This window comes from Leucopleurus acutus (genome assembly GCF_964270905.1).
Source record: "Leucopleurus acutus genome assembly, chromosome: 11".
Lineage (NCBI taxonomy): Eukaryota > Metazoa > Chordata > Mammalia > Artiodactyla > Delphinidae > Leucopleurus > Leucopleurus acutus.
The window spans coordinates 77,615,994-77,642,082 of NC_139152.1; the positions used below are offsets into that span (position 1 = coordinate 77,615,994).

General features: G+C 45.7%; 1 protein-coding gene across 1 annotated transcript in view; it reads left to right on the top strand.

Annotated features, from left to right (window-relative positions):
• PLXNC1 (plexin C1) overlaps positions 1-26,089 on the top strand; it is a 139,695-nt gene that overhangs the window by 25,019 nt on the left and 88,587 nt on the right. Inside the window, exons 3-4 of the mRNA XM_082850161.1 lie at positions 5,085-5,219; positions 8,620-8,720. Coding sequence (XP_082706287.1) covers positions 5,085-5,219; positions 8,620-8,720 — 236 coding nt within the window. The remainder of the gene's footprint in view (positions 1-5,084; positions 5,220-8,619; positions 8,721-26,089) is intronic.

A 26,089-nucleotide genomic window follows, 5' to 3' on the forward strand; every position in this document is an offset into this window, starting at 1 on the left:
TTCACATGGTGATAAGTGCTGTGGAGGAAACAGAGTGATGTGTAGAGAGGGACAGTGGGGTACGGTAGAAAGGTGACCAGGGAAGGCTTCTCAGAGGAGGTGGCATTTGAGATGGATGAAGGGGTATGTAAGAATATACATGGCAGAGGCTCAGGTTGACTTCAGATTAGATCCATATTAAGGTCGTATGCTGGAAGCAATAGATGAAAATCCACATCATGCCCGAGGAGTGTGTGTGTATTGAATGCATTTTCTCTTATGCAAAATTCAACCCATTTTGGGTTTCTGTGACTCACCGTTACTTCCTGAATCGCTTCACTTATCGTATTCTTTTCCGAGGCGGCCCAGCTCCAGTCTTGCTGTCTTTCTTTTCTGTGTTGATGTTGATGTGACTTTTGCAGTTAGAAGATCTAAGTGTTCCACCGATGCCCCTGTGCTGGGCTGGGCTCTGTGGGTGGGGGTGGGGTTGGAGGTGATATTAACAGAAATCCAGAGGAGGAGGAGATCCTTCCTGTAGTCATCTGAGAGAGACGAGGGCCGTGCTGAAGCAGAGACCCCAGTCCCTCTGTGCAGCACGTTGCTTTAGTAAAATTAAAGATGTGATGAAAATGGAAACTTCCTTGGGGGTGCGGAGATCCTTCTCTGCATAATCTAGCAAAAAGGAAAACCATTGGACCCACTCATCCTCAAACACTTGTAAAATTTAAATTGCATGTATTTATTTTTAAAGACAATACATTAACAGTGTTCAAAACTCAAAAGAACCAAGAAGGTCACCCATTCTTGACTTCTGGGGCAACCAGTGATAATGGTTTAGAGATATTTTATATATGTCTGCGAGCAAAAGGGGGAAGATAGTCTTTCTCCCCTTTTATTAAACATATATGTTATGTATGTGTATATACATGTATATATACATATTTAATATAGCATGGTAAACATAACATATAATACATAAAGAGCTTTCTGATTCTTTTCATTGCTAAATAGTATTCCATTGCTTGCACCATAGTTTAGTTAACCAGGTCCCTATTGTTGGACGTTTCGGTTGTTTCAGTCTTTTGCTAGAACACATGATGCTGCAATAAATACCTATTACATATATCGTTATATATGTATATATGAGGGAGTGTGGGATCTAAGGGTATGTGCTTTATAATGTTGAGAGATAACGCCAAATTACCTTCCAGAGAAGTCTCACTCCCACCACAGTGAAGCATACCCCTTTAAACCCAGCACCTGCAGTTATCAGGACAAGCTTCACTGCTGGCCTCTCGAGGTAGCTTGTTCAGGAAACTGGTTGGCAAATCCTGGTACATGTACACTGTGGTAATTTAAAGAGAAAAAACAAGCAAGAAGGGCTTCCCTGCCATAAGTCCAAGTTCTAGAGAGAATACTGATGCTTCATCTCTAAGGTATCAAGTAAATAAATCTGTATTGACCCAAATAAGATCTTTCTAGCCCCTTACCCATCTGTATCCACCATGCTCCAAAAATAACTAAAATAAAATAAGCTCTAAGAACAACCGCAGTGCAGCTCCTAACTCACTTAAAATGGATGAGTGGTGGTGTTTTGTAAATTGTTTTTATTTACTTCTAAATTTTAAAGCAAATCCCAGACACTGTGTCATTTCACCCCCTACATATTCCATTATGCATCTCTAAAAAACTATGATCATTTCTTTAAATCACCATAATCATAAAGCTATGATTGCAAGTAACAAAATCATCAGTAATTCTTCAGAATTATCTAATATCAAGTCCATGTAACTAAATTTTCCTGATTGACTCAAGAATGTCTTTTTAAAATTGTTTGGTCCAAATTGGTATCTGAACAAGGTCCTCAAATGACATGGAGGTTGTTCTGTTTCTCTTAATCTGAGTGGCCTCCTCCTATCCTGTGATTCACCTCTGTTGACGTTTTGAGGAAAGGAAGTCTGTTGTCCTGTGGCCTGTCTCCCACCGTGGATTTGGCTGTTCGCTTTCTTGTGGCGCCGTTTAGCTCGTTCCTCTGCCCCTTCTGTCTCCTAATGCTAGATGGAAGTTAGCACTAAGGCTTGATCAGATTCGGCTTCAGCTTTATTGGCAAGAATGCTTCATAGGTGTTTCTGCCAGATGATGGTTTTAACGTGATGAATTCATCAAGCGAGATCTGGGCAGCAGCCTTCTCCTGAGCCTCACTTGAGAATGTTTCTATCGATCTTTAAATCTGGCTTCCTATCTCTCCCCCTCTATACAAGCACTTTCCAAGAACCTGATCAGCTGTTTGAATCTGAGCTGATTAATAAAGAATGTGAATTAGAGATGGGAAGACAGGAGCCTGGCAAGCCCGCACTTGGTCAGTGCCTGCCTGATGTCTCCCTGGGCTCATAGGTTTCTGTAGGCCAGGGTCTGTAATAGAACTTTCCATGATGATGGAAATGTTCTGTATCCGCACATACAATATGATAGCCGTATGTGGCTAGTGAGTACTTGAAATGTGACTAGTGTGACTAAGGAAGTGAATTTTTAATTTAATTTAAATTTAAATAGCCATGTGTGGCTAATGGCTACCATATTGGATGGTGCAGCTGTAGAGTCATTTATAAATGACTTGAGGCACAGACCTTTCCACCTCCCTTTGGACCTAAATGCTGCTTTTCCTTTTGAAAAAAGTCATATTTAATCTATTTAGTTACATTGATTTTACAGAGCTGCCACTGAACTTAGTGGTTCATGGGCTCCTAGTGAGCTACTAGTTGCACCAAATCCACCTGGGTTTGACTCAGAGCAGATGATGGAGGGAAATCACCATCGCAGGACAAAGCCAGACTCAGGCCACATCCCGAGCGCATGCGGGATGCTCTCCATGAGCCAAATTAATTTTTTTTTTTTTTTTTTTTTTTTTTTTTGCGGTACGCGGGCCTCCCACTGTTGTGGCCTCTCCCGTTGCGGAGCACAGGCTCCGGACGCGCAGGCTCAGCGGCCATGGCTCACGGGCCCAGCCGCTCTGCGGCATGTGGGATCTTCCCGGACCGGGGCACGAACCCGTGTCCCCTGCATCGGCAGGCGGACTCTCAACCACTGCGCCACCTGGGAAGCCCTAATTTTTGATTAAATAGCAAAAGTGTGCTTGCCATCAGGATGTGTGGTACAGGCACGTTATTGCTCAGTAGATGTGTGAAAGTAGACTTTGAAAAGAATCCCAGGTGCCAGTTTTTTTTCTTTTCGAATCATATGCCCAATGTAACTGATGTCCACAGTGGTAGAGATATGAATATAGATATCATATCTGGATGTTTTCAAACTGACAAAATATTGAACATCTTCACTTTCAAAAGCATTGTATTGTCTGGGGCAGAGGGGTAGGTACCAAGATGATTAAGACATGGTCCCTACCCAAGAGGCGCTTGTAATCTAGTAATAGGTTATTATCCATTGAGTATTGTTGATGTGCTAAGCATTATTCGTAATTCTCATTTGATCCTACAACACTGTGTATAAGGAAGGCATTGTTAGTTCCATTTTAGAGGTGAGGAAATTGAGTCCCAGGGAGGTTAAGTAAGTTACTAGCTCAGAGGAGCCCATCTACTTGAAGGGTAGAGCCAGGATGCAAATCTGAGACCAAGCTACCATTATATTTCTCCAGGATTAGGGTAATCATCTTCCGAGGAGTCTTCCTATCCATGCTTCAAACCCCACCTTCTCACCATGTGTTTCGTCTGCTCAAAGCCCTGCAGTGGCTCCGCATCTCTCACCTAGAGTAAGAGGCAAAATCTTTACACAGGCCAACAAGAACCTATATGATCCACCCTGTTACCTCGCTGTCCACTCCTCTCTACCTCACTTGTTCTGCTCAGGCCATACTGGTCTGCTCTCACTTCAGGGCTTTTGCACCAGTTGGTCACTCTTCTAAGAGTATGCTTTATCCACATATATCTAAATGACTCACTCCAGCATCTCCTGTTAGTCTCTAAATAAAACGTCACCTTCTAATGAAACGTAATGCTGAACACACATTTTCCATCTTTTTACCCCACTTAATTTTGACCTATATCACCTGCTAACGTATTTTTTTTTATATATTGGCGTATAGTTGATTTACAGTGTTGTGTTAGTTTCTGGTGTACAGCAAAGTGATTCAGTTGTACATGTATGTAATCTATTCTTTTTCAGATTCTTTTCCATTATAGGTTATTACAGGATATTGAATATAGTTCCCTGTGCTATACTGTCGGTCCTGCTAACGTGTTTTTTTTTTTTTTTTTGGCTGCATTGGGTCTTTGTTGCTGCGCACAGGCTTTCTGTAGTCGTGGCGAGCGGGGGCTACTCTTGGTTGCGGTGCGCAGGCTTCTCATTGCATTGCGGTGCCTGCTGACATATTTTATAATTTACTGATTTGTTGTTAATTGTCTATCATTACACTCCCCCCACCCCAGCATGCACATGAATGTAAGTTCTATAAGGGCAGGATTTCCCCACCATTTGTTCACTGCATTTTTGCAAACACCTACAATGTGGCAGCTACATATAGTGGATGTTCAAGGGATGTTTATTGACTAAAGATGAGTGAAACTCAGGTATGTCCAACTTCAAAGCCACACTTACTCGTATTTTATATATAAATATGTACCTACTCGTTTAGGCCTGTTAAGTTGTCCTGGGTACTTGAAAACACAGAACTGTGTAGACCCATAGAGGAGAATCAGAGTAACCCATGCAGGTACCTGTCAGGCTGCCTGCCTTTAGTTTTAAGATCGCTTGGCATGGCACTAATGACGCTGTCACTTGTGGCTTCTCATAAGGCCAGTTTTGCACAAAGAGCTTCCACATATGAGGATACTGCCTCAGCGCCGAAGAGTGGCTTTGTGTGTGTGTGTGTGCGTGCACCGTGACTCTGTCCCCTACAAAAGCAGAAATCCAAGCTTGCTATCACCAGCCTTGTTGAAGGCTGAGATATGAGCCGATGATTAAGGAACGTGGTACCTTAGCCAGTGTAGGTAGTGAGGAAGAAAGGATGTAATCTTAGGATTAAGCCATAAGTTTTGCCACCCTGAAATTCAAATTATTTAATAGAAGTCATATTTCTGTTTTTTAAAAAATAGGTTATTCTTGGTGAGAATTTGACTTCTAATTGTCCGGAGGTTATCTATGAAATTAAAGAAGAAACACCTGTTTTCTACAAACTCGTTCCTCACCCTAAGAAGAATATCTACATCTATCTAACAGCTGGAAAAGAGGTAGGCAGAAATACTAGTTACTGTTTCTGTCTTATGAATACAAATTGTTTAATTGGTGCCATTATCGAGTGATGAAGCTTTTACTTTGAGCTACTGAGTTTAAACACGGCTGCAGGCTTCAAGGAGACACGCAGTGGTTCACAGACATGGAATTAAAAACCTTACTGTCAGTAAGTAAGCAAGAATTATTACCTATGTAGACAATTTTATTATTGGCTATATTTACAGTGCAAAGTTTTCAGAGAAAGGTATGCTGGCAAATGGCAGTGTAATCAGCGAGGTAACTGAATTTACACATTGATCGTGTGGGCATTGAATGGCTAGACGCATTTATGAATATACCCGATGGGATTGGCTTTGGAATTCAGGGTTAATATCAGGCCATAGTCTCATACACATTCATGAACCGGGAAATATATGGCACTCACCCTCCCTCTCTTAATTTATCTGGCTGTGTTAGTTTTGCTTCTTGCTTCAGCTTACTGAAATAAAAAGGAAACCTTTTTACATTTTATTCATTTTTACAAAGTGCTTTCACCAAGGGAAGGAGGAGGGGAACTAATTGTTACTGAGTCCCTACTGATGCTGTGCTAGTTACTCTTCCAAAGAGGGTCTCTCTAGATGCATAGAATTGTACACACACACACACACACACACACACACACACACACACACACACACCCCGCAAAGTATAATAAACAATGTTAATGAAATCTATCAATAATCTAGTGAGATAAAAATTACCCTTGTTTTATATATGAAGAGCTAGGACTAAGAGAGGTTAAATATCTTCTCAAGGATATAGATGGAGCCTTGTCAGGGCCAGGACTTAAATTCTACCTGATGTTAAAGCCCATGATAAATAGGATCAAACCCCAAATTTGTGAAAACCGAACAGGCAATTCTGGCATGGTTGTTTTGACCCATGACCATTTGAACATACAAGTGCAAAGAAGATAAGTGAGACTTACATAATCACATAATGGATATAACAGATGCCCTTGGCCCACCCTCATTTTCCATTCTTTTCCTCTCAGTCATCCTATGGAGAAGAGCAATGACATCCATCTCCATGTGCTGGCCAAGTCGCAGCACTTTTTCGCTTCTGACACTCCTAAAAAGGCTATATTGCCTTTTGCATGTTGAAATGCCAGTTATTCAAAATGACCACATTGAGATGGCCAGTGGATCTCATATACCTTTGTTCTTCACCATACAGAACCTTTTTGACGAGCTTGCTTCAACATTTAAACACTGTCTATTATATTTCTTCCCCAGGGTTCTCGTATTTGAAAGAATTTTGTCTGCTCAACAAACTGCACTTATTAAGTAACAATTCCCATTCTCAGGCGTTATTTATCAAGGGCATCTCAAAACGGCCACTCAGAGCGCTGACTGTGCTACCACACGGAGCTGATAAAATTCCAGCTCAAAGCAAAGACACTTGCAGCCTTGCTTGGTCTGTGCATGTTTTTCCAATCCGCTTTTTGAAACATTGCAAATAGCTCATAAATCCTTTCCCAGACCCCCAAACTGTAGGCTGAGAACCACAGTGAGAACCACCAGTAGTTGATAGGTCCTCACTTTCTGAAGGTGAAGAGTTCTAGTCTGGCCGTTCAAAGCCTGAAGTCCCGAGAAGAGTTTTCCGCTGGGCATCAAAGCGGGTTATTCTTACCATCTTCACTTAGATTCACTGCTAGAGATCCTATCAGTAAGACTTTGGTTCTCTGGTTGAGCCAGTATAAGCCCTAGAGAGACAAAACCTAAGGAAGGTCCTTTCCTAGACTCTTGGGGAGATAGTAACAGCCAAACTAAAATGCCCTGCTACATCCATAGAATACTTGGTCATTAAAACAACCATATGGAAATAGATGCATTGCTGTGGAATAGGCCCTGTAAATGTGTTCAGTTAGAGAAGCAGGTCCAATGTAGTATTTATGGTGGCCTTTCTTTCACATAGTTATTTGTTTGTGTGTTTAAGTACATGTAGAGTCGTTCTCATAGAATGTTCTAGAGACTCATTTTCCACTCAATGTTCTGAGCAAAAGCGGTCCCAGGAGCAGATGATACTTACTGTACCACTCCTAGAGTATCATAATAGAGCATTCAAAGGCTCTCAGAAGCCTTGTGCTAAGGAAACGTTTGCTTTTTCCCTGTGAGGTTTCACATGTTCGTTGGACCGTGGAAACTTTCTCATGTGGTAGCAATAGCCAGCATTTATTGAGCGTTTATTATGTGCCGGGCAATGTTGGTAATAACCCCGCAAAGTCAGCAGCACTATCACCGTTTCACACGTGAGAAAACAAGGTTGGAGAGATTCCGTGACATTTGTGAAAATCCCCCAGAATTACAAAGATGTGCTGTGAGCTACAGGGAAGTGTCCACATTCTGGTTAATTCTGGCTCAGGCTGGTGGTCCGCCCGCCACATCTGTCAGCGGCACCGGGGACTGTGAGATGATGGGCGGTGGTTATCCTCCACGAAGTCAGCTTGGAATGGAAGGGTATTCCTCGGGATAGCCCCTGCTTTTCTCACAAACCCCTTCTAGAACTCTCTATTTCTCTATATGTTTTAAGAAGTTACTTATACTTTCTAGCAGGTACAACTTCCTGGCTTAATGAATTCCACAGGTTTCCTGACTACGCTGTGGGATTTTGCCTGCAGAAAATGCACGATGTGAGGCTCAGGTCCTCCCTGCCTCCCCCGCAACCCTGTTTGGAGGCTCTGCCGGCCTCCAGGGCGTGGGTCTGCCCAGCACCAGTGCCCACCTCAGGGGCTGCTGTTTTCTGACAACTGGAAGAGGCAGCTCTAGGGCCCAGGAATGATTGGAAAACTCCCCGTTTCTTTGATTTTCACCTCCAGTGGAGGGAGTGTGAGCGGGGAGCCAGGAGTGGAGGTGATGGGTCACCCCTAGGAGGGGTGTGGGAGGGTGGTCCTCATTTCCATGTCAAGTGCCAACCTCGTGCTGACACTCCAGGGCAGAGCCTGTTGCTTTCCCCAGACGCTCATCTTCAAGGTGCCATTGACTGTCACTGAAAACCAGGTGACCTGATTCCACGATCCTTGAAAATCACTACTGGCAGATCAGAAACCTGACTGTGGATCAGGCTCACCTGGGAGAACTCTTGAAAAGGCAGATTCCTAGGCCCCACCCCAGACCTACTCAGCTAGAGCCTCAGCGGCAGGGGTTCTGGGAATCTGCCCTTTCCAAAGCTCCCCAGGAGACGCTGATAAACTGCTTCATACCCTAGAACTTGAGAACCGCTGCCCCATGTCATTACTCGGATGTTCGGCGTCTGAGTGGATAAATGTCTCTTTGTGGCCCTTCATCAGATAAGGTGTTGTAGTTTTTCTGGTGTTGCTCATAATTCCATCTGAACTGCTGTCACCTTTATTTTTAGGTGAGGAGAATTCGTGTCGCGAACTGCAGTAAACATAAGTCCTGTTCGGAGTGTGTAGCAGCGACAGACCCTCACTGCGGTTGGTGCCGTTTGCTGCAGAGGTATTTCCTGAGTTCTTTCTCACCAACTCACGATTTCGAAACAGTGTCATGCGGCTGCACACTTGTTGCCCTACTTTAAGGATCCGTGCCAGTGACCTGGGGGAACTGATCTCTGCACCAACTAAAATACCAGTGTGTAATCTGAATTAATTCTCAGTGATGTTCCCAGTTGTGTCGGTGCCACTGAATCATTTGACCTGAACCACTGAGAGGGTCCCCAACGTGGAGGGCAGAGGTTGAGGGGGGTTGGGGGAAGGATACCGGCGTAAGTTGGAGCTGTCACTGTAGCTTTTACTTTCTACAGAGTTCTCCAAGACTGGAGAGAGATGCAAAATGTTCTCTGTCAGAGGAGATAAAAGAATAGGCGTGTTTGAAAATTTTCAGATGAATCCTCGTGATGTCACGTGTTTGGTTGGCTCCGTGGAAGCCTGATTATTGATGATGTTGTCTCTGGGTGCGCTGTACAGCTGTGCACAGGCCTGATGTGCAGTCTCAGTCTCCGGGCAGAATCTGCCCAGCCTGGTCTTGAATTACGATGTTCACGACCCATCTAGGCCCAGGGCGACTTGTAGCGGCTTCCTCGCCATGGCAGCTCCCAACGTCGCTGGGACCGGCCTGGTTGGATTCGCTGTTGCCATGGCAACCCAGTACTCGGGCTTTTGCTATAGAAGCAAGGAAGAGAGAGCCTGAGCTGCAGCTCAGGCAGGGGGAAAAAAAAAAAAACACATAACAGTGTCTGTCAGTTTGGCGCTTTCAGTTTTTAAAGGTGAAAAAGGATAAGAAAGAGTAGAACAGGTGCAGAGAAGCTGAAGGCTAAACAAGGGGCAATTTAGGGAAAGAGAAGAAGACTGGGGGTAGAATTGGGGAGCCTTTGGGGGAGGAAGGCAAGAGCAATGAAGGGAGAGGGGGAAAATACAATATAAGCAAGAGGTTCGGGAAACAAACTAAAAATATGGGGCTGGAATTAATTAAGAGTTCATGGAGGAAGTCTGAAGCTGAGATGCGGCAAGACACATAATTGCCCTTCCTTTTGCTGGGCCTCCTTGCCGGGCTGTTTGCTTCAGAATCTTCGGCAGACAAAAGAGGCAAGGCCAGAAAGATTCTCATGAATAATTGTAATTGGGTGGGAACGTTTTCTTCTTGTCGCTTGCCTAAGACTAGAGTTTAAGAAATTAACCGATCGTGAGCAGCACTGCATCGCCACACACCCACCAAGCAGGTCTGCCATAATCTTTCTGATCTGTTCCATTTATGTAGCTTCTCTGTCTATATTTGTAGAGCTCTGTGCAGGAGTTAATTCAGTGACAGCAGTGGAGATGGTGGTGATGGTCACAGTGGTGATGGTGATTAAATAGCCACGCGTAGCAGCTAGTGGCTACTCTTTTGGCAAACACAGGTCCGGCGTTCATAGGAGATGTCCGAGCTGGTGATAGGACTTTGGGGGTTAGTGGTATTCTGATGGTACGTCGTGAAGTCTTCAGACCAGATGAGGGAGGGAGTGTAGATTGAGAGGAGGATTAGTTGGAAGGCTGAGCATTGAGGCGGTACAGTGTTTAGGGGTCAAGGAGATGAAGAAGTAACAGATGGGGAGAGAACAACCAGAGGGGAAGCGGAGAGACTAAAGAAGGTGGCCTGCTAGAAGCCCAGGGAGGAAAGGAGGATGGGAGTGGTCCATGTGCCAGATGGTGCAGAGAGGTCAGGCAAGAGAGGAAGAGAATTGAGCCACTGGGCTTAGCAGGCGATGACTGGTACGGTGGCAAGGACAGGAAGTGGTGCTAAAGCTGTAAGAAAAAATTAGAAAATTAGAAAATTTCCTCCGCTGAGAAAGCAGAAAAATGGAGTAGACGTTGGAGGAAAAGGTGGAGTCCAGAGAGCTTTGGGGTTTTCTTTAGGATTCATGAAATAGCAGTGTGTTTTTGTGCTGTCGGGAAAGTTCCAGTAGAGAGAGAGAAACTGACGATACAGGAGAGAGAAGGGAGAATTGTGGGGTGTTGTCTTTCAGCAGATGAAAGAAAATGTGATCTTGTGTGCCCGCGGGGGACCCAGCCTCAGCCAGGAGCATGGGACCCTTCATCCTTGGTCATGGGAGGGAAGGTGAAGAATATGGGCTCAGGAGCAGGTCGGTGATGGAAGCACGCACAGTGTCTTTGCATGTGGCTTTACGTCATTTTCAGTAATGTAAGATGGGTGAGGTGAGGGAGGAAGCCCTGGAGTTGGAAGGGAGAAGAGAGAGAAGGTATGGGACAGAGTGGAAGAGAGAACAGAGCTGGGAAAGGGAGAACAGTTGCCAGACGACATCAGGGCTCACTTGAAGTTAGTGGTCTTGCTTTTGAAGTGAGAGCAGTAAGCATGGGTTTGCTTCCACAAGCCATGTTTGGCTCCGTGGGCATAGAGGTAGGGTAGTGGAGAGTTACATTTAGCCAGAGGTGGGGCTTTGCCAGGAAATACATTCAAGCGGGGAAAGCGGGGCCCAGAGCTGAGGGTGCCTACGAGGGGTGGACAGTGATACGGATTTGGGTACTTACAATAGTGGACCCTGGGCTCCAAGCCAGAAGTGAGCTCTAGGGAGGGACGTGAGGACACGAGAGGAGTGAGAGTTGTGGAAAGGTAGCCAGCTCTGTGCAGGGGAGGTTGTTTTGGGGTTTAAAACTTGTTGGAGGGCTTCCCTGGTGGCGCAGTGGTTGAGAGTCCGCCTGCCGATGCAGGGGACGCGGGTTCGTGCCCCGGTCTGGGCAGATCCCACATGCCGCGGAGCGGCTGGGCCCGTGAGCCATGGCCGCTGAGCCTGCGCGTCCGGAGCCTGTGCTCCGCAACGGGAGAGGCCACGGCAGTGAGAGGCCCGCGTACCGCAAAACAAAAACAAAAACAAAAACAAAAACAACTTGTTGGACCTGGGGAACTGGAGAAGCGGTAGTGGTCAGACTATGGGGAACTTGAAATTAAGGTCATGGTGGGGGCGGAGTTATTGGTACTGACAAGGTCTGGGGTGTGATTGTGTAGCTGAAATAGGATGAAGGACAAGATCATTGGCAGAGAGGGTCAGGGAACTGACGAGGGGTCAGAGTGTTCGGTGGACCAGTCACCAAGAAGGACTATGGGAGCAATCTTGGAGAGACCAAGGAGGCAAACAGTCCAGAAAAGAAAGGAATTGCCCATGGGCGGGGTGGCCCATGGATGCTCTTGACGAGGAGAGGCTGGGGGGTCTGGCAGGTGGCCCGATGGCGTGAGCTTCCGAGCTGGGGAGTGCAGGGGATGGGGCCAAACTTGGAAAGAAGGGAAGAAGATTCATCCCGAAGAGGCAGCAAGAGACAAGTAGGACCACTGTGATGAGGGAGAGGAAACAGCCAGCCCTTGGTGGGCTGCAGGGAAGCAGGGTCCTCGGGGAGAGAGCGTGGTAAGCAAGTCCAGCAAGATGGTGAAGAGAACAACTGGAGAAACTGAAGACATCAGGACTTTTATTGATGATGGGCTGTGATAAAGGGATCCAGCCTTCTGGAAAAGCCTGCTCACGGCTTCCGCTGCTTCTGCTCTTGTCCCCTCACCCCCGCCCCAAGAGGAGTGGTCTTGTAAAAATCTAAACCGGATCATTTTACTCCCCAGCTTAAAAACCTCCACTGGCCTCCGTCGCAGAATTCAGTATGACTCCCTTGCTCCCAGGGCCTGAATACAGGGCTTCCCAGAATCGGGTCCTTGGTTATTCTCAGACCTCTCATGCCTCCCTCTCCTTCGTTCACTCGACCCCAGCCACACGAGCTTTCTTTCTGACTTAAGAATATGCCAGGCTTGTTCCTGCCTCAGGGACTTTTCACCTGCTGTTTCCTCAGTCTAGAAAATTCTTCCCCAAATGCTTCCATGCTGGCTCTTTCTTGCTCATCAGGTCCCAGCATACATGTCTCCCTGCAATGACCCAGTCTGAAGTAGCCTCACCTCAGTCACAGTGACATCACTGTTTATAGGCTTCCTGGCCCCATCACTATTTGAAATGATCTTCTTTCTCTGCCTCTTCCTTTATTAAAATGTAAGTTGCGTGGGAACCTCGTCTTGTTCGTGACTGTATCCCCAGAATCTAGAATGGTACGTGGTGCATAGTACGTGCTTAAAAAATACATGTTAAATGAATGGAGTACACTGAGTGATTGGGAATCTCTACCAATGGCAGGCTGAGACGTGTGCATTAAGTATGATAAAACATTCCGGATTTGTGGACTGATGGCCCTTCCCAGCCACGTCAGATCACTTGGTTTCAAACTGGCTTGGTTCTGACCTGAGATGAAATAAAACTAAGCCTCAGATCCGTGACTCATGTTAAGCTGTTAGTACCATTCAAAATTAGGAATTCTAAAGGGAGTTGTTTTCTTATAACTGTAGAGCATCCCACTGTGTTTATTGTAAGTGTCACAGATTTATTTAGAAAAATAATTTACGTTCTCTGTTGAGAAGGTTGGGCTTTATTTCATACACGTCTAGAAAGTGGATTTGTTGAGGTGGGGGGGGGTGCAAGAAAATGATCTTAACTTTCTTTTGATCGGATGTTAAGAATAGGCATCCAGTATAAGCAGACAAAAAGCAATTAGATAAACAATGAGCTCTAAAAAGTCTAGTATTTTATTGTTGGAACCTCAAATCCAACCTATGCTGAATTTGTCTGTGTGGGTGGAAAGTGAATTTTTGCAGGCTGAATATCTTGGGTTTGGAAGCAGCTTCTCAGTTTCTCCCATATTGCAAAGCACAGCACATGTGTTTAGTTATGGATTTCCACAAAACTGGCAATCCGGAACCAATGAGCGGGTGAGGTTCCAAAAGTTCATTTGCAAGTTTGTTTGGCACTCGGAATGCATTTTCCCGTAGAAACAATGTCATAAATTAAGGACTGATTCCCAAGTCAGCCCACAAAATTCAGTTTATCTAATTTCAACAAATATTTATTGAATCTCTACCAAGAACCCAAGAACCCAACGTGGGAAGTGAGATAACTAGGTGATACTGAGGGAAATCAGATGCCGTTCTCGGCCTTAAGGAATTCACATGCCAGCTAGGGAGACGGAGACGTCCATGGCCAACGTTCATTCATTCAGTCATACATCCCATCGACAGATATTTACTGAGCGTCTACTATGTGCTTGGGATACTGTTCTTTCTTGCCCGCATGGAGCTTGCAGTCTAGTGAGGGATAGAGACAGTGTTGGTAGTCAGGTTTCTGCTCCAGTAATACTGTGTTAACAAACAGACTGTTAGTGACTTAGAAGAACAAAAATTTGTTTTTCTTGATCGTAGGTCAGCTTCAGCAGTGGCTGCAGGTGGAGGGTTTGATTCAGGTCTCCTTCACATGTTTCTCATCCTGCACATACTCTCCTCAAGGCAGGCAGCAGAAGCACAAGAGCCCAAGCTAAACTCTGCAGCACATTCAGAGCCTCCGCTCATGTCGTGTTTGCTGATATTCCATTGGCAAGCAAGCCACACAGCCAAGCCCAGCATCAGCGGGGTAGCGGAACATACGCTGCCTGCTGTAGTGGCCAAGGGTATGGGTGTGTTATTCCAGTACAGGAGAGATTGCAGAACTGGGAACAATAATCTGGTCTACCCTAATAAGTTAAGGAGCTACCAATCTACTAATAAGTAAACAGAGAATAATAGGGTTAGCACAGAGGACATGGAGGATTCCACGGGGACACATAAAAAAAAAAACAAACAAACATCTAACCACCAAATAGCAAGTATTGGTGAGGGCGTGGAGAAAAGGGAACCTAGTGCACTGTTGGTGGGAATGGACATTGGTGCAGCCGCTATGGAGAACACTTTGGAGGTTCCTCAAAAAATTAAAAATAGAACCACCAGGTGATCCAGCAATTCCACTTATAAGTATTTTTCTGAAGAAGATGAAACACTAGTTCAAAAAAGATAACATTCATCCCTATGTTCACTGCAGCAGTATTCACAATAGACAAGATATGGAAGCAGCCTAAGTGTCCGTCGATAGACGAATGGATAAAGAAGATGTGGTGTATATATGCACAGTGGAATACTACTCAGCCGTTAAAAAAATGAAATCTTGCCATTTGCAGCAACATGCATGGACCTAGAGGGCATTATGCTAAGTGAAATAAGTCAAAGAAAGACAAATATTTTATGATTTCACTTATATGTGGAATCTAAAAAACAAAACAGATGAACAAAAATAACAAAACAGAAACAGAGTCGTAGGTACAGAAACAGGTGGTTGCCCAGGAGGAAGGGGTTAGGGGGATGAGTGAACTTGGTGAGGGAGATTAAGAGGTACAAACTTCCAGTACAAAAAAATTAGTCATGGGAATGAAATGTACAGCATGGAGAATATAGTCAATAGTATGGTAATAACTTTGTATGGCAATGGATGGTAACTAGACTTGCCGTGGTGATTATTTTGTAACGTATAGAAATACCAAATGCGCGTGGAGCTAACATAGTGTTATAGGTCAGTTATACTTCAGTTACAAAGACAACAACAGGTACAGTGAAAATGAATCAATCAAAGAAAAGTAACCTAAACTTAAGGTCAGAGAAGGCTTCCTGGAGGAAGGGATGTCTAAGCTGAGCCTGAAGTGTGAGCAGATATCATCCAGGTAAAGAGGAAGCGGGGGAAGCTGAGGGAACAGACGGTGCCAAGGCTGGAAGCTGGAGGAGCGCCTGGCCTAATGGACAGTAGGGGAAGCGTGCAGTCTAAAGGGCGTTGGTTAATGAGGGCGGCCTGGTAGGCAGGGGCAGGGGAGGAGGGGTCTTAAAACCCACGTTAAAGCATTTGAATTTCGTTGGAAAGACTTTGGGAAGCCATCCCAAGGTTTCAGTCAGAAGACAGACTAGATCATTTGTGTGTTTCAGAACAAGCATTCTGGTGCAAGGTAGACTAGAGATGACACCACTGGAAGCCAGCAGGTCCCTTAGAGGGTGGTTGTAAACCAGCAAGAGATTGGGGACTGAATAAGAGAGACGGTAGTGGGTATGGAAAGAAGTAGGTGGATTTAAGAGCTATTTGGAAGATAGAATTGACAGGACTTAGGGATTAATTGGATCCCCCCTTGAGTCTGACACACTAAAAATAGGGCCATGAAATGAAAAATACAATACCAAAGTGGCCACCGTCTTTCTGGAAGATGTATTCTTTCTCCCTCGATCTAAGTCCTCACAAAGAAAGTAAGGAAGTGATACCAAACATACACTGGATTCCTACTGTGTTCCAGGCCTTGTACGAGGCACTAGGTTGGAGCCCAAAGCATGGGTACCCAAGTCAGATGGAGAAGGACTCCCAAGAGATGTGGAGCTGAGTCTCATAGGTGCAGGGGCTTTGCTGTTGAGATGATAGGGCAGAGAGTATGGGTGTCTGCCTTGTGTACCAGAGGGACAGAGGTGTCATTGACCGAGCCGGAATGTCGGAGAACTAGCCAGTTTGGGGTGCCCAGTGATGCAGGGGGATGACTTCCACACTGGCAGCAGGAAGAAATGCAGACCTGGAGCCAGTGTGTGGTGTCGAATCCAGGCTTCTTTGTGACCTGCAATTTCTTATCTTCCCTGTGCCAGATCTCCTCTTCTGTAAAGCAGGGCTAGTAACGGTGCCTCCCTTGCAGGGTTGCTGAGAGAATTAAACCGGATGATGTGCATAAAGTCCTAGGCACAGTGCCTGTTCATAGGAAGCGCTCAAGTCATGTTAACTACTACTATGGCGGAAGCCCAGAGGAAGGAGCCGTTGGTTGTAACCTAGGTTGGGAAAGGCTTCAGAGACGAGGTGGCATTAAAATTGGGTCTTGGGGAAGAGGAAAAAAATGGGTCTTGAGGCCTGAGTAGACGTTCCCTGAGGGAAGGAGCGGGTGAGAGGTAGTTCAGGGAGCGGAACCAGCACAATAAAGAGATCATTTTATTCTATTGTTTTGGCCATGCGACCTGTGGGATCTTAGCTCCCCGACCAGGGATCGAACCCGCACCCCCTGTAGTGGAAGCACAGAGTCTTAACCACTGGACCACCAGGGAAGGCACTACAATAAGAGATCTTTTAGGGGATGGCAAATTGAATCATGTTACCCCAGCGCTGGCTCTGGAAGCAAGGAAGTAGATGGGAGGAACCACGATGGGAAGGGCTCTGAGTTTGGACTCTATTAGTTGGTGCTGGGAACTTATTAAAGGGTTTTCAACAGAGGACTGGCACAATAATATTTGTGTTTTTAAAAGATGATCCTGACGGCATTGTATATAGAACACGAAGTGCGTTAACCCAAGCATTAATTGTACCACACTTGCCACTCCTACGCCCTCTGGGGTCACTGTCTTCTAGTATATTTTATAAAGAGTGAGTTGATCTCACGTCTCTTCCTGAGTCATCTACTTAGTGGCTGTTTCTCCAAATTTCACGTACCTCTCCACTTCTCCCACCACCACCATGGGCTCCACTTGCGGTCCCAATCACGTAATGGAACCAGGGCTGGGTCCTCTTCAGAAAATGGGCCACATAGGAGAGGCCACACTCATCTTTATTGTCCATCCCAGAATGCCCCACCCTGCCCAGGATGTGTTCAGGGCGGGGACAAAGCCCCCAGGTGTGCGAATTATAAGGTATCTGTGCGCTTCCCTCACTTGTTTGTATAAATTTAACATTTACTCATATCCTTCTGCATGCTTCTTCCATGTTTACAGTTAGAAGACTTCCAAGCAGCCCCTGGTAGCAGTTCTTAGGTTTCCATCTGCTGGCTGGCTGTTCAACACGTGACACTGTGAATGAGGTCATTTCTCAACCTGGTCTGACAACAGACTTTCTGAAAGCGTTGGGGTAGCAGAAGGGGATTTGAACACTGGAGAGAAAAGCTAAAATCTGCCTGCTGAACATATTCATCCTCAATACCCCAGAGTAATAAGCAAAAAGAATTCAATGATTTGCTTGTGGACAAATCCAGTTCCTTGCATTGCTCTCCTGTCTTGAGGTCTGTCTTCCCTCTCTCTCCCAAGAGACATTCCTTCCTCAAGCCTCCCCAGGGCCAATCAACCACCCTAAGGCCTATGAGCTGCTATTGCCTGAAAACTTGACCAAGACAACGCCTGGTGCATGGTAACCCATCGCCACATTCTTCTGAAACCTGAGTTACTCTGGTTCAGTCTGCCATCGTGAGACGTGGGCATTATGTAGCAGAGAAGGCCCCTGAGGGCTTTTCAGTAGAGGAATCCATCAGAATGTGGCCACTTATCCTTCAGAAAGCTATCACAGGGCCCCTTCTCCAGGAAGCCTGCCTTGAGTCCAGGCCCAGCCAGGAGGCAGGGTCACCATGCATGGAGGAGAATATGCTTATCACACATCAGATGCTGTGCCCTGAATGTTCCATGCATGTTCCGTTTAGTCCTCCTGGTACCTTGTGAAGAAAGTACTATTACAATTCCCACTTTTGAGAAGAGGAAACAGCCTTAGGTTTCTATATTCATTTCCTACTGCTGCGGTAGCAAATCACCACAACCTTGCTGGCCTAAAACAACATACATTTATTATCTTGCAGTTCTGGAGGTCAGAAGTCCGCGGTGGGTTTCACCTTGGGCTAAAACCAAGGTGTAGAAAGGTCTTCATTCCTTCTGGAGGCTGTTAGGGAGAATCCGCTTCCTTGTCTTTTCTAGTATCTGGAGGCAGCCTATGTTCCTTGGCTTGTGGCCTCTTCTTGCATCTTCAAAGCCAGCAGTCTAGCCTCTTCAGATCTTTCTGGCTCTGAATTCTGTTTCCGTCATCACGTCTCTTTTGCTGACTCTGACCCTCCTGCCTCCTCTCATGCAGCCTCTTGTGATTACTTTGAGCCCACTCGGATAATCCAAGATAATCTCCCCATTTTGAGATCCTTAATCACATCTTTGAAGTCCTTTTTGCCATGTAAGGTAACAAGTCCCAGAGATTAGGACATAGACATCGTTGGGGCCATTAATCTGCTTACTACAGGTTGTGTAAGTAGTGGAACCAGATTTCAAATCTAGGCTCAGCTCTAACTCCCAAGCCAGTACCTTTCCCTACCACTATAGTGAAAGGGAGGAGAAACAAAGGAGACGTTATCCCTCATGGTGGTGGGAGGAGAGGGCAGAGCCCGGTCCAAATGGACCCACCAAGGATGACTGGTTTAAATATGGAACTCCGGGCCAACCTGAGTTATAGAAACCCTTCCAGCTTGAAAGTTTAAGCATCCGTGCATTCACTTAACAGATCTTTTTTGAGTACCTAGTGTGTGTCAGACACTGTTCTAAGCACCAGGATTCTCTAGCAGTGAACAGCTCAGCCCCAAATCTTTGCCCTCATGGGGGTCCTTCTAGTGAGCTGTGTTAGTTTCCTAGAGCTGCCATAGCAAGTGGTCACCAACTCAGTGGTTTCAAACAATGCAGATTTATTCTCTCACAGTTCTGGAGGCTGGAAATCCAAAATCAAGCTGTTAGCAGGGCCACTTTCCCCCTGAAGGCTCGAGGGCTGAAACCTTCCTCTCCTCTTCCAGCTCCTGGTGGCTCCTGGTGTTTCTTGCCTCTGGCAGCATATCTCCAACCTCTGCCTCCATCTTTATGTGGCCTTAAATGTCCTTCTCCTCTCTCTTGGCAGAACACTAGTCATTGAACACCTTAAATCCAGGACGATTTCATCTTGAGATCCTTAACTCGTTACATCTGCAAAGGCCCTGTTTCCAAATAAGGTCACATTCTGAGGTTCCGGGTGGATGTGAATTGTGGGGACCACATTATTCGACCCGCTACGTGAGGGGGGATGGACACTGTGAAAATAAAGAAGAAAATAGCATGTCAGATGCAATCACTGTTAGGAAGAAAAATAAAGTAAGGAGGGGGTAGGGCATGCTGACTGGAGGCAGGGGAGGTTAGTTTCAACCAGAGGATCCTGGAAAGCCTCAGGGGGGGCAGGGGGACAGCTGAGCAAAGACCCAAAGGAGCACACTCCACTTTGGGGATGGCCCCCTTCGTAGGCTATGACCTCATCTAGCCGAGTGGCTGGGAAGACAGTTTGAGGTGAAAGATGGTTCTAATTCTGCATCTGTCCCTCCTTTCCTTCCAATCCGGGATGTGTCCTCGTGCCTGAAGTCTGTGCAGTGACACTCCTTTATGGTCCAGTGCAGCTCTGATGGCAGCGATCATCATAATAATGGGGTTTTGGGGTGGCCCCACCTCCTTGTGTGAGGACCCCATTGTGCCAACTAATTGTGTAGAAGCAAGTAGGACAGCTGTCTGTGGGGTGGAAGCAGTGGGGAGCAGAGAGGAATATGTTATTCGGGCCTGGGGGCATCACTGAATTACCCTGGCAGAGGCCAAACCCGGGCATCTGGGTTACCGAAGATGCTGAAAGGGATTTGGGGGCCTTCTCACGCTGGGAGGGGCGGGTCGTGGGTGGACATGAATCCCCTGGCTTCTTCATCATCTTTGCCAGCTGTTAGAAGAGCTGGGAGTATTTCAAAGCAGAAGGTGAAGAGGGGCTGCAACTATGAAAGCGCCCAGCTCTTTGCGCCTGGACAGCTGACAGTGGCTGGCACAGGGAGAACGCTTACCGTACTCAGAAGCCAGTTTTGTTTTTGGTCCAACCTCAGCCTCCAAACTACTTATCTTCGCATCTCTTTAATTGATGTAGCCTGACTCAAGCAGGTACCGTTAGGAACACGCCTTTTAGTAAATATATGTTTTAATGGAATAGATTTTTTGTTTTGAAATGACCTTATCTCAGGCAGCAAGCAATTTTGTAAGTATGTATCGATTGGCTTTTAAAAATTCTTCAAATGTTTTCACTTGTCTTGGTGACCTAGTACTTGTCCTGTTCCCAGCAACTCCTCCACATTCAAACAGATGTTCATATCTTCATTGGAAGCCTTCCTGCCAGTCTTTTGTGTTTTTGCTCTTGTGATGTTTTGTAACATTTGGGCACTTGTATCCCGCTCTATGGAGAATGGACCATTTCTGAAATGCCCCATGTGGGATTCAGTATTGCTCTCTGGAAGATGGGGTTGTTACCGCTGCCAGCTGTTTACTGGTGGGGAAACTGAGGTCCTAAGAGGCTAAGGAATGTGTTCCCTGTTACAGAACAAATGTGTGGGAGAGCAGTTTGGAACCCAGATCTTCCTGACTCAAGAGACATCATTTTCCCATCTTTATTTCCTTGCTACCTATTTTTTACGAATGCCTCCCTTAAATTCTTCAGTTCAGGGTTTGCATTTGGAAATTAAATCACCAACTTTTAGTGCACTCATCACCCACCAAAGAACCACAGGGGGTGAAGGCCACAGCTCCCTTTTGTGTGAGTGTTTCAGTCTGCAGATGTGTTTTACGTGTGCTAAATAGCTCCAAGTTTCAAGACAAAGGTTGGTTTTCCACCACACCAGTTAACTGGCCAGCCCAGTGAACAAAAATCAATGAAACAACTTAATGCTGGTATCATGGAGACATAGACAAGAATTTAGTCACTTGAAAATTTAATTCTTAATCCAATTTAGCTAACGCTTGTTGAATACCAGGCCATACTAGGCCCTGGGGAAACAAAAATGAATGAGGCTCTGCCTTGGAGAAGCTCACAGGTTAGTGTGCGAAGCAGGCACTGACCAAATAATTTCAATACGCCATGGAAGTGCTCTCATAGCTGGTGCTCAAGGCATAGGGAGACCCCAAGAACCCTTGGGAGGAGGAGGGTTGTGATTAAGAAACTTCCAAGGGGCTTCCCTGTTGGCGCAGTGGTTAAGAATCCGCCTGCCAATGCAGGGTACATGGGTTCAAGCCCTGGTCCAGGAAGATCCCACATGCCACAGAGCAGATAAGCCTGTGCACCACAACTACTGAGCCTGCGAGCCACAACTACTGAACCCATGAGCCACAGCTACTGAGCCCGCGAGCCACAACTACTGAAGCCTGTACACGTAGCCCATGCTCTGTGACAAGAGAAGCCACCGCAATGAGGAGACTGCACACTGCAACGAAGAGTAGCCCCTGCTCGCCTCAACTAGAGAAAGCCTGTGTGCAGCAACAAAGACCCAACACAGCCAAAAATAAATAAAAATAAAATAAATAAATTTATTTTTTAAAAAAAGGAACTTCCAAGAAGCCGTGAGCTGTGTCTGCCTCCTTACATGGAAAAGGCAGGCTGATTGTTGACCTGGTGTACGTGAGCAACGCAGAAGGCAGTCTTGTTACCCCTATTGCCCAGATCCCTCTTGCATCTCTATGATTTTGTGTGTGTGTTTGGCTTATGTCATCCAAACCTTTTACCTAAATTCTGTTTCACTTGCCTGTGTAATAAATATAATAACAACAATTATACTAATATTTACTGAGGCATTATTGGAAGCCTCAGTTAAATAGATGTACATTTTTGAAACAGCTCCATGAGAGAGAAACAATTATTATCTGCGTTTCTACAGTTGGAAAGCCGGAGACACAAGTGTGGGGGCATGTGATTTGCCCAAGGTCACTGGCTTGTAACTGGCAGACCCACTCTACTCTCCCCCTCCTTCACTGAAGTCTAGCCAGTCTGGTCTTTAATCAGTTCCTTGCAGAGACCAAGCTTTCAGTGAACTCAGGGTCTTGGCACATGCTGTTCCTTCTGCCTGGAATGCTGTTCCCACTACTCTTGATGTGGCTGGATTGTTTTCATCCTTGAAATCTGAGCTGAAATGCCATCTTTCTTGACCAGCCTATCTAAAGTAGTTCCTTCCTGCTATATTTTTGATTTCTGCAGAAGACTTACCTCAGTTTGAAACTATTTAAATTATTGTCTGCTTGTTTGGTTTTTGTCTGTGTGCCTCAACAGAATATAAGCTCATTAAGAGGGGAGCTTTAACTGGCTTAGTCATTCATGTGTCCCCAGTGCCCAGTGTTTGATGTCTTGTGGGCACTCAGGCAATATTTGTAGAAGGAATACTAGGTATGGCACTAGGCCCTGGGGGTGCCAAGGTGAATAAGGTTAGCCTTTTCCTTGGGGATCTTATAGTCTGGTCAGAGAGACAGGCAATTAGCAACCAATGCATTGTGCTTTGTAACATTTGTAAGGTGCCCATGGGGACACAGAGGAGGGCACGACTGCTTTGCCTGGAGGCTGGGTAGATGTGGAGGAGGTGACATTGAACTAGGAACACCATTTCACCAGTATTGCAGGCCCTGGGGCATTCTGCACATGCCAGGAAGAGCTGGGCAGTTTTCACTGCATGTGTTTATTAAGTAACTGCTCTCTGTGAGGCACCACGTACTAGATATTAGCGACCGATGTATTTAGGAGCTTGTAGGCTAAATAGAGAGACAGACTTATCAACCCAGGATTGCCTGGGGATGAGTTTGGAGAGGAAAGCAGGAGCTCGATCATGGTATTGGGTACTGAGATGAGTGTGGAAATGTGTGTTCTAGGCCACCGGCCATGAAAGTGATGTAGGTAGAGGCGTTTGGTGTAAGTGAAAGGGTGCCACTGAGGGTTCCTAAGTAGAAAGTGGTGTGATCAGTTCTGTCCTTGAGCATACCTAGATGTTGTTGTGGAGGCTGACTGGGCAGGGAGGAGGGAGGCCCATCAGAAGACTGCTGCAGGAGCCTAGGTGAGAAGTGATGGGTGAGGCGGACTGCAGGAGATAGTATAGAGAAATGCTTGGAATTAATAGGTCACAATCAACTGGTATGAGAGATGAGAAAAAAAGAGTAAAAAAAGGCCCGAAGTTTTCTAATTTGATCTTCCGTTTGGATTATTACTCATTAACTGAGATCAGGCAGTGTTTCCCAATGTGCATGGCTAGAACTTCTAATCCCTCAACAAAAACGTTGGAAGATGGTGCATCATCCGTTTCTGTCTTGGAAAGTTACAAAGTGCACAGGCATATTCAAGGTTCTGAGAAGTCCTGCAATAGAGAAGACCATTAATTTTATTTAGTGTTTCCCAAATTTCTTGACCCTCCTTTAACACTAACACCTAAAACAACCCGAAGAACACACTTTGAGAAATGCTGAGAAGTGGAATAAAACCTATATTTTCCCATAAGGCCCAAGCTCTGGGAGGACATATTTACTTTTATCTTGGCATTTATGACATTGCTATGCCGGAAACCTTTGAAAATTTTGAGGCATTGGCACAGTAGTAAGAGTATAGATACCAGTGCCAGACTGCTGAGATTCATAGCATGCTAACCCCTCTGTGCCTCAGTTTCCTCATCTTTGAAATGGAGCCGATAACAATAATACCGACTCCCTGAGGTGGTTGTAGGATCAACGAGTTAAGTCCCGGAAAGTCTAGAAACAGTGCCTGGCCCCTGGGGAGGGCTCAGTGAGTGAGAGCCCTTATGAGGGGCATTACAGGGTAGGAGATGAGACCATGGACTCGGAAGCTGCACTGCCTGGTTTGGTATCTCAGCCGCTCTGCTTCCTAACTCTGTGACCTTGGGAAAACAATATGGAGGCTTCCGTGCCTCAGTTTCCCCCAGCTGTAAAGCAGGGAAATTTGTTGTACCTACTTCATAGGTTTGTGAAGAATAAGTGGCTCAAATCATGTGAAAGAACGTCTCTTGGCAGGTGAGGTGTTTTCACTTAAAAAAAACAAATCTTCTAAATTGTCTCTGTTATTAGCATCATTTTCTTATGTAGATTGGATCTTCATCACTGGAGCTGAAATTCAGTTTTTCAGCTTTCCCGGCAAGTTATTTTGGTCTCGTATTTTGGCATCCCCCTTGGCTGACTCTGGAGGCCTGCAATTCAGAGTTTAGTTTTTCACAGTGACTTCCAATTCTCTTCTTTTCAGTCGCGATTGGTTTCTCCATCTTGTGGACTGACAGCTTTAATGAAAGCCCCCTGATTCTGGGGACCACGTGGCCCTTCCTCTGGACTCCGTGCCTTTCTGAAAAATGCAGACAGCTGTTTCAAATCACTTAGCGGAAGACCTTTGCTCTTGTGGCAGAAATCTACCCACAGGATGGACACAGTCTCCTGTTTCCTGAGAGAGAGGCTGGATTGTTTCCTTGTTAAAAGTTTTCTGATATTGTATCGGTAGAGAATCTTTGGAACAGGTCACACCACTGCTCCCATTCAAGCCAATTACCAGATATTTAGTTATCAGTTTACTTCAGGGATTGTCTGCTCTTGGTGAACAATTAGATTAGAAGTTGCTGATGAAATTCGAGTGGCAGGAAGTAGAAGTTACATGTCTGAGTTCAGAGTTTCTATTTCAAGTTTGAGTAAGTGCTAAATTCTTACCGAGAGATTTTAGCCTAATAGAGTCAGATTCTCAAGGTCCCCCAGCCCATCCCATGGGCATTTCACCTGCCTGGAAACTTCAGCTCATTTCCAGAGGTGGGTCTCCCTGTTCTTTATGTTGGCATGAAAACAATAATTTAAGCCATCCCCATTAAAAAAAAATAGAAATACTGTATAAATACAATACTGTAACAATAAATTTAAAAGTCGATCCAGCTGGGCACTGTTCCCAGACTACCAGCTTAGCAGAAACACAAATAAGTAAAGAAGAAAAACTGCTATACGATGCAAATGGCTTCAATCTCATTGTTTTCTGCTACTCTTATAGTGCAAATAGATAGAACTGAAGTTACATTACAGATAAACAGGTTTTGTGGGCTAACCTGGAGACCTAATCACTGTTTATAACATTATTTCTGTGGGGAGAAAAGTGTATTCCACATTACAAACAGATGGTTTGCAAGCAAATTTCTGGAACACAATAGATTTGTGAGTTGGGGCCTCCTGGAATTTTAACCTCTAGTTGGATGTTTTGTATTCAGGGCTAGTGATGTGTGAAAATTCAAGGCCTCTCAGGTTCCCCCCCACCCCACCCCTGTTTTCCTCCCGAATCCTTGCTTCCCCTCTTCGTCCTGGATGCTCTGTCTCACCTTCTCTATTCATCTGTTCCTGGGGTCCTCATCTCTGTCGCCTCATCCTGGCACAGCCCCCTCTCCAACCACTGTTGGGGCCCCAGGAAGCCAGGAGGAACTCTACGTGTCATTGTGTTTGTGCACCTTATTAAATGGCGGTTAGGGCTCACAGGAGGCCCTGCAGCCGAGGGACCAAGCGTGTGGCTCTGACACCAGACTTCAGCCACTTGGGGCTGTGCCCCCTTGGCACGTTATTGCACCTCTCTGAGCCTCCGTTTCACCCCTGTAGAATGAGGTGGTTGTGAGGACTAATGGGGGAAGACTAACTGTAAACACTCAGAACAGTGCCAGGCATGGGGCAGTGTTCCTTCCAGGCAGGTACGTGGTAGAGTAGTTACTCAGGGACATCAGGGTTTAGACAGATTTCCACAAACTCAGGAAGCAAACCCATTGTATGCAAATGCTTTCTGAATTCCAAACAGCAAACTTAGCAACAAGTGTCTGGAATCTCCCTGTTCATGAGTCGGGGCCGGGGTAGGTTTCGAATGAACG